Source organism: Haplochromis burtoni, unplaced genomic scaffold, assembly GCF_018398535.1.
Source record: "Haplochromis burtoni strain Fernald_Lab_line unplaced genomic scaffold, NCSU_Asbu1 Contig_133, whole genome shotgun sequence".
NCBI classification, from domain to species: domain Eukaryota; kingdom Metazoa; phylum Chordata; class Actinopteri; order Cichliformes; family Cichlidae; genus Haplochromis; species Haplochromis burtoni.
The window spans coordinates 740,762-749,455 of record NW_024582494.1 but is presented as its reverse complement, the minus strand read 5'-3'; the positions used below and the strand labels follow the sequence as shown (position 1 = coordinate 749,455).

General features: G+C 45.7%; 1 protein-coding gene across 1 annotated transcript in view; it reads left to right on the top strand.

Moving 5' to 3' along the window:
* fbn2b (fibrillin 2b) overlaps positions 1–8,694 on the top strand; it is a 64,897-nt gene that overhangs the window by 11,050 nt on the left and 45,153 nt on the right. Inside the window, exons 5-6 of the mRNA XM_005930953.3 lie at positions 7,404–7,499; positions 7,862–7,957. Coding sequence (XP_005931015.1) covers positions 7,404–7,499; positions 7,862–7,957 — 192 coding nt within the window. The remainder of the gene's footprint in view (positions 1–7,403; positions 7,500–7,861; positions 7,958–8,694) is intronic.

Below are 8,694 nucleotides of genomic sequence, written 5' to 3'. Positions count from 1 at the left end.
CACACACACACACACACACACACACACACACACACACACAGTTATGATGATTATCATAACTGTAACTATAAAAATCAGTTTGATAATGACTTCGCTGGGATGCCAAGAAATCTCCAAAGTTTTCCACTTTCTAAACCGAGTGTGACCTTTGTGACGAGCCGCCTTATCCTGACGGTTACACTGTGGTCACAAAGGGACGGTCAGCAGCCGTCTTTGGGTAGGCTGTGGTTTTTAATGCTTTTTGATATGTATCAAACAGTATCACCGTCACTGTTACACCACAACCAAAGCAGGATCCTTTCATGCTGCTTAAACCAAACTCTGACGCTGCCACCTTAATGCCAAAGCAGAGACTGAGACCAGGAAACCTTTGCTTAATCTTCTGTTGTCCAGCTTTGGTGAGCGTGAGCCTCAGTGTCCTGTTGTTAGCTGACAGGAGTGACGTCCTGTCCAGCGTTACCTTCCTATCAGCTCCAAACAGGCTGGTCATTCTTCTCTGTCCTCTGGCATCAACACAGCATTTCCCAGAGTTCTGCGACTCACGTGATGCTCCTTGTTTTTCAGCCCATTCTTGGTAAACCGTGACTGAGTGGAAAATACTCAGTGTGGCACCAACAAACATGACACATTCAAAGTCACTTTAATCACCTTTCCTCCCCATTCTGATGCTCAGGCTGAACTTCAGCAGATCATCACCATGTCTGCATACTTAAATAAACTGCTGCCATGTGATTGGCTGATTTGGCATTTGTAGCAGTAGATTAAGTAAATCAAACAAAGCCGCTTTCTCTCTTTGCCCAAAGATTAAAACCTCTGAAAACTCGATACTCAGAAGATCTAAGCAGGACGTAGCCAGCAGCATCTTAGCATAAATATGAGAAGACCCGTCGAGTTATTCAGAAGCAGAAAACCTGTAGCTGTTTCTGCAAATAGTCGGGTACCAAATTCATGTAAAATGACATCATGTAAGAGTCACATGTATCTTGTATCAAGTCCTAAACATGAGGTGGTTTCTTTTTCTTCAAATTCAAGCCTTTTGCTTGAGAGCATGACGTCCACTTGTATGTTTCCTTACTAGCACAAGCAAAATAATCAGCTGTCACTGTTATAGTGGAAAGTGCAGAGATGGTGTATTTCCTTTAGTCCTCTGCATGGTTTCAGGCCTTACTTCACTCTACTGTTCAAAGCTGTGAAGTGTTTCTTTTCCTCTGCCACACGTCTCTGTCCCACCTTACTCTTATAGTAACACTCAGGCCCGTGTAATAGCAGTGTGTGGAGCCTGCTCAGGTCACAGGGTTTGTCAGGATTAACGTGGAGAGTCTGGCTGCCCGGCTCAGTCTGCTGGATTACTTACAGACCACTCAGGATGTGTGTTTGGAGCAAAGTGTTGTACTTCACATACAGAGTGTGTGAAATCATGTTTGTCTTTATGAGATTACTGCACAGTGTGCGGCTTTTCAGTATAAAGTTAATATGTGCAAGACACACTGCAAACATTGTTGTTAAGCACCACTGTGGGAGCAAGAAAGTTGTGTCAGTGTGTGTTAAGTAGCATGCAGTGCGTTCAGCTTCGTTGCTTTAGTGGGCCAAAGTCAGCTCATCAGTCACGCCTGGCCCTGCCAGACCCTTTGCACAGACTCACATTCCTCCAAGCCCACTAACACACACGGTGCACACAGCGAGGCAGAGACACTCGAAGCGAAATCCAAACAGACAGAAAAATGCGTCTCACACACACAGTCATCATCATTTGGCTCAGAGCTGTAAAACAGGATCTCTTCCCGCCATAAGTAACGATTAGGAGAAGGCTGGAGGGCGGGGTGAGGGAAACGTGCCTTTGACCTGTCTGGCAGAACACGCACAGATGTGTGGTGAAATCTGTGCTCTGGCTATGAAGTCATGCTCCTCAGGGGCGTGGAAGTGAAGTGAGAGATTAGTGTGAGAGCTTGGACCAAACCTCCTGTCGCACTCCCCGAGCCGGGTTTACCCACGGCAACGGCCATGTGACCAGTTTACTCACAACGTTACAGCTCAGTGATTGGTTGATGGAAAAGGTGCTAAAACGGTGGAGCGCGTGACCGTGCAAGAACGTCCGCTGGCCTCTGTGGCTGCAGTAATCAGGGTCAAAGGTCAAACAACTTTATGGCCAGAGATGAGTCAGTTTACCAAAGCGATCGAGGATCATGTTGTAACTTCTGCTCTGTAATTTCAAACATGAAGTTCTAATCCTGCCAAACCTTTCCTGCCAGCTTCTCCTCCAAAAAGAAATGAACGAGTGATAAAGAAGAGCGTGCACAGATGTCTGAATCAACTGGTAGGAGTTTGCATGTTCTTGTTGCTCCTCTTTGGAGTCCAGCTTTGCCCCACAGCCCACAGTCAGGAATCATTTGTGAACCGGCTGTAGGTGTAAGTGTGTCTCTCTCTGTCCACAGTGGATCCTCCTTTCACAGTCAGTGGTTGAACTGCTTCTTTCTGAGCGAGCAGACGAGAAAGCAGAGCCTGTGTGATTCCAAAATAAAGGCTGCTGCAGGAATCAGGCCTGCGTGAAATGAAAGCAGGAATTCTTTTCCACAAGTCAGCAGATAAGAAAACGTTCTTAACCTTCAAAAAAGCTCTCAGCTGGAAGAAACTGGCTTTGTTTAGAAAATGTCACCTGAGTTGTAAAAAGGCTGTAACTTTGTTGGCATGTGATTTAAAAGAAACCGTATTCATATGAGCTGTTGGGTCGCTGTTCCTCTAAGGAAAAGCTTCCAGCTGGTGACCCAACCAAAGAGAGGTCCACTCTGGTGTTGTAGCTCTGTCCATAGTCGGTTGTTAGGCTTGACTTGTTGAGCCAGTTCTGCAGTTTAAAAGGCTTTTTAACCCCAGCAGTCTCACAGGGCTCATCTACACTCTCTGTGTGGCTGTTGTCGTCCCAAATATGCAAACTCCCAAATTCAGCTTTGGCCAGAGTCCATCATTTAACAGGATAATTCAGTGCAGTTGGAAACAAATTGCAGCTCTATGGAATTCCATTTTTAAATGCCAATTCCTCCGCCTTAATTATACGGCCCACTTCTAGCACCCTGGTCTCCAGAGTTATAGATAGTGTTTTCATGTTTCACGTCTTGCCTGTGGAACGCAGAGGTTTACATAAATTAGCAGCACAGTTGTGACTTCCTTCACGTGACCCACGTGTCTGTGATGACTGCTGCGTCCACACAGATGGCCGTGATATTTTTTAACTAGCTCTTCCTGGAATCTCGTGTTTGCCAGGAAACAAGGCCAGACAGGATTTGGGAAACGTACACATGTCCAGAAGAAGGAATGTTGAATGTGTGTGAAAGCAGGCTGATCGAATAAATGAGTCACATTTATCGATAACCAGAAAGTACGCGTCGCTTCCAGACAAGTCGCCCTTGTTAGCAGCCGAGTTCTGGCAGAGCAGCTGTGCTGGGGTGTCTTTAAAACCTCGTCTCGCAATAACCGTAATTACAGCATCGTTACCAGAGATGCGCTGATGCTGAGAAACAGCTGTCTCTGAGCTCTGGGGCTGGAGAGACGCAGATTTGATCAAGTCTCAGTCAGACATGATTATGTTTACATGGCTCGCTTAAAGAGCCACTATAGTCACTGGTCTTTGTGCGACCTCTAAACTGCTCTCAGGTGACTGCCGTGCTTTAACCAGCATTACAGTTTTTGTGGCTCATTTCTTTCAGCTTTGTTGACGTTCACAGCTCCTGCATACAGAACATGCATACTTAGAAAAACCATGAATTCATTTGTTAAAATGACGTTTTTGCTTCAATGAATAAGTCAGTGCCACTAAAATGACAAATTCCTTTGACACTGTGTAAACGTAGGTAACCCAAATATTTAGATATTTTCTCTGAATGATCGAAGCTTTTACAGGATGTCCTAGCAGCATAATTACTTTTTTGATGATTTTTATGAGGATAAATGACAACTATATATTAGCAAAAGTGACTCACTTTTCGAGTGCAGGGTTTTCTTAGAGAACGAGCAGCCTATACGAGCTGCCACAGGGCAACAGGTGGGGTACACCCTCTCACCTGTCTGTTTCAGGGGTAACACAGAGACACAGACAACCAGAACCACGAGTTAACCAAACCCCACTAACTGCATGTCCTTGGACTTTGGGAGGAACCCGGAAAGCACGAGGGGAGAAGATGGAAACGTCCCACAGAAAGATCCTCCCAAAGGTGGTTGCAACAAGCGCTAACCACCTCGTGTCCACGCTGCCCCTAAACTATTAACAGGAACAATGAAAAGTTTACACGCTTTTGTTTATGTTTGCTTATGTTTATTTTATTTATATAGCACATGTCATTACAACAGTAGCATTGGCCAAAGTGCTGCACACAGACACAAATTACACAATAAAAGGACTTAAAATACTGATACAAAGTAACAACAAGAGAGAGAAAAAAGCATTTCTGTGTGAATTTGTACGTCTGAGTAACAACACAGGGCCAGCCTGTCTTTCACTTCACCACAGGTGTGTGTGTGTGTGCGTGTGCGTGTGTGTGTGTGTGTGTGTGTGTGTGTGTGTGTGTGTGTGTGTGTCACCTGCACTTTTTTCTGCATCTTCTTATTTCTGACGTCTTCCTGTTTGCAGCGCTGCCACACATCCTTACTGCTCTTCGAGGAGACACGTTGCGCGCTGATTCGAAGGATTTCAAACAGCTCGACTGCGTCTCAGGAGTTTTGTGCTAAAGCAACTGAGAAAAACTGTAACAGCTCCAGATTGTGGCACTGGTGTTGCAACCAGTGTGTGCTGTCTTTAATAAGAAGTAAAGCTGGAACCCACACAGGCAGATTTAGAGACTTATTGAGTAAATGATCCTGTAGTTATTCTATCATACATGGAGGATACGTCTGAGTGTGTTTCATGGGAAACTGAGGTTGACAGTTTGACTCAGCAGTCCAAACAGAAAAAGCATCCAAAGACAGTTACGATACGGCTTATCTGCTAATGCAGTCAGAGTCCCTGGTCAGTCACGTCTGTGCTAAAGAACCAGCACGATCATTCAGGCTTGAAACCAACATCATATTCCATGAAAGGAAAGGAGTGCGGGCTTTGAAACCAGCCGCTCCACTGCAGTTTTATCTTGCACAGAAGTGAGTCTCTGTGCTGTTTGGTGTAAAGTTTAAAAGTGCAAATAAAACAAAAGAGTTGTTCTCATTAACCCAAAAGCTGATTGATGACTTGAGCGAGGTGCAGAACTAAACAAAAGTTGGGGAGGGTTATTTCCTGGAACTCAAAGACTCCTTTGTGGTCGGAGCTGCTTTGAGAGCATCTTGTGCAACCTTTGTTTTCACTGCATCACGGGGACTTGTCACAGGTCTCTGGGGTGTGTGTAAATCAGGACACAACATAGCTATAAAGCACCTCAGTTTTCCATCACACTCCCGCTCAGCTCCAACACACACTCACACGCGAGCCTCGACTTCCTGTGTTTCTCAGATTCTCGTAAAAAACACCCAGATGTGAGCAGCTTACCGACGATACAACCAGAACACAGAAGCGCATTGTGCTGCCACAACCCTGCACCCCTGCTTCTTTGGATGACACACACACAGCCTCCCAATCATGCTGCTCTGCACGTCCAGCTTCCCATGCACGGGTCATTGGGGCAGACCATCTCTTTCCACCTGCAGGAGATGGAGCGTCATGAGGAGAAGCTATCCAATGAGATCATCTTTTCTGTGTCCAAATGTGGTCGTTCCTCCTCCTGCTCCTGCTCCTGCTCCTTCAGATGAGCTCCTGTAACAGAGAAAGCTCGTGACATGAAAGCTTACCTCCAGTGTCTCTCTCTTCAGTCAGCAGCCTCTTATCCTCCTGAGGAGCAGAGGATGATAAGCAGACAGAGAGCCTCACACTACAGCGTCTCTTGCTGTTAGCCAAAGTCTTCCTGCTCTTCCTGGACCTATTTAAAAACATGTTTTTGTGAGGAGCCCTGAGTTTAGGGGGTTTTCTCCACGGTTTGTTTCATGGTGGGGAAAATTGTAATCACTGACTGCAGTCATTATTTATGATTCACATGACTGCTTCTATTGCTGGCCTTACAGACAGTTGCTGTAATCTTCCATCTTGAAGGTTGAAAGCTGGGAGCAAAGCCGTACCCGACTCCCTAAAGGATGAACAAGAAGAACGTTGAAAGACAGAGGCAGCCCACTAGTACACTGACCTGTAAATGCAGGCTCCTCCAGAGTCCCAAACTATTTGCTTTCATTTATCACCATGTGTTGCTATGAGGAGCAGTCCAGACAGAATGAGCTTCTGCCAGATCTGTGCATGGAGCCTGCCAAGAGTTGCACGTCAGAAAGCTAACTGGGACTTCTAGATGCGTTCAATCTATGGAACAAATGAGAGCTTTGTAAACCATTCCTGTGAAAAATACCTCGCCTTACATTTTCCAAAACTGCACAGGATCCAGATCCAAGGATTCGTGCCATTGTGCTTTGACTCATGTACACTAAAACTTGGTGCTGCGCGAGTTTCCAGTAAGGCAGGAATCTCAAAATGAAAAGCTACCTCAGAGCGTATTCCTTCATTATGATTCACACAAGGCATAGTTAGTGTGTTTGGGTACAGTCAGAGTAAGTGGGTGGATTATAGTGGCTGAAATACCTCCTGTTGGCAAGTGTGCAAACTCAGAAAGTCTCATTAGACAAAGTCAGCTCTGGGGAAGCTCAGTCATTTCCCCTCTGCTGCAGAGCGCTGCATGCCAGAAATGTTAAAGAGAGACAGACGCGCACAGACAGATGGAGGGAAGAGAGAGGAAATTAATGTTGAACTTAAGATTCAGATAAAAACAGAAGAGCATGAAAGGCACAGAGTTTATAGGGGAAGGAGGACTAAAGGACAATAAAATCAACGTCGGTGTCTCTGCTTTGCTACGTTCAGTCAAAAGCTGGCGCAGCAGAAGCTGCCTGTCTGCCAGGAACGCCAATTAGCTGCTCTTAAGGAAGCTGCTCCTACGTGTTCGAGATCGTCACATTGACCCTCTCGACCAAAGCAGTCTGACAGCCTGGAAGGTTTTTACAGAGACACCACTTATGGCTCTTTTTTCGTACTCTTCTTCACACCCTGTTGGCTTTTGTTCTTCTTCTTTGCTTCTTGTGCGCTCTTCTCTTTGCTCCCTTCCCCCAGTTTTCTTTTCAGCAAATTCCTGACTGGCTGTAGCCTTCAGCTGGCCTGACATATTGCCTAACCCCAGTCCGTATGATTAGCTCCGGATTTGTAGCTTGGGGTGTTTTTGAACAGTGTATGTTAATCGGAACCCTCCAAACATGTGTAAACTACCAACATGTGTAAAATCCATATTTAATTAAAATGCAGATGTTCAGACGGAGCTGCTGATGGGCCTTCTGAGCCAAACCTTTCCTCTCTCTTACAGTTCAGTCCTGTAATGTCAGGTGTATGAACGGAGGCAGCTGCGCCGAGGACTCCTGCTTGTGCACAAAAGGATACACCGGCAACCACTGCGGACAACGTGAGTGCAAAACTGCTGAGCCTGGGTGCGGGGCGGTGCGCTGTGCATGCACATATGTGTAACTTGCATTAGTGTCTTGTGTGCTGCGCAGACCACGTGTGTTTAGAAGAATGTTTGATATTCTTCAAGTCTGCAGAACTTTGGTCACGGTTTTACGCTTAAACCTCATAAGAACAGAAGCGAGGACATTTGAAGCTCACGCCAACAGGCCTGTTGCTGATGTCTTTACCTGCTGAGCGTACAAGCAGAAGCATTCATTACAAACACAAGACAGAATGCGGTCGCGACATTTCTATAAGAAACAAAGAATTAAAGAGAGTCTGTATTTCTCACTGGATCCATTTTTCCTCTGTCTCGGGCAGCTGTGTGTGAGAATGGCTGCCAGAACGGTGGGCGCTGCATCGGGCCCAACAGATGTGCCTGTGTCTACGGTTTCACTGGCCCGCAGTGCGAGAGAGGTGAGCGCTCATCCTTATTGCTGTGTTTATATTGTGTGACTGATTCTCTTCCTTAGAGGAGGCCTTCAAATATGAACTCGGACTTTGGTGGGAAAACAAAGACAGTACACCCTGCTGTCGTCATGCTTGCTGTGGTTGAATGATATGATAATCTGTGTGCCTGCTTTTTGTTTCACGCCCAAAGACGCTGTTGAGATGATCTGGGTAAATTAAGGTATTGTTTGTACACCTGCACTGATTCTCAGCAGCTACTTTAACACTGTAACAGAGTAAAATGGCTAAAAACTGAAAATAAGAGGTTTGTGTGTATTTGGCGTATTATAATTGGAGCTGACCTCTTGGATTGGAGGAGTGATCTGTCTTTCATCAATGCCCCTCATACCCACGCACATGCACTAATGTTAGGAAAGATATCAAACCAGGAAAGCTTTGATGTTGTGACTGAGTGTTGTTCCTATCAGCAGAGCTGGTGAGACCTCAGGCTCTTCTAAGGTGGATGACTTCATAGCTCAGACAGACAGTGGGTGTTTGTCCTGTGGGGAGTGATGGCAGGGAAGTAAGTCCCAAGGTCCACAGAACGATCGCCGTGGTCGATTTCTTAATTTCCAGTCATTTCTGTTCAGTTTGTTAGGAAAACAGAATCGTCAGATACTTTCTGTCACGTTACCTTTTGTTGACCTTCATCATCCTCTCCCCTTTTTGTCTTTCTTCCTCCCACCTGCTGTTGGCCAGGATAA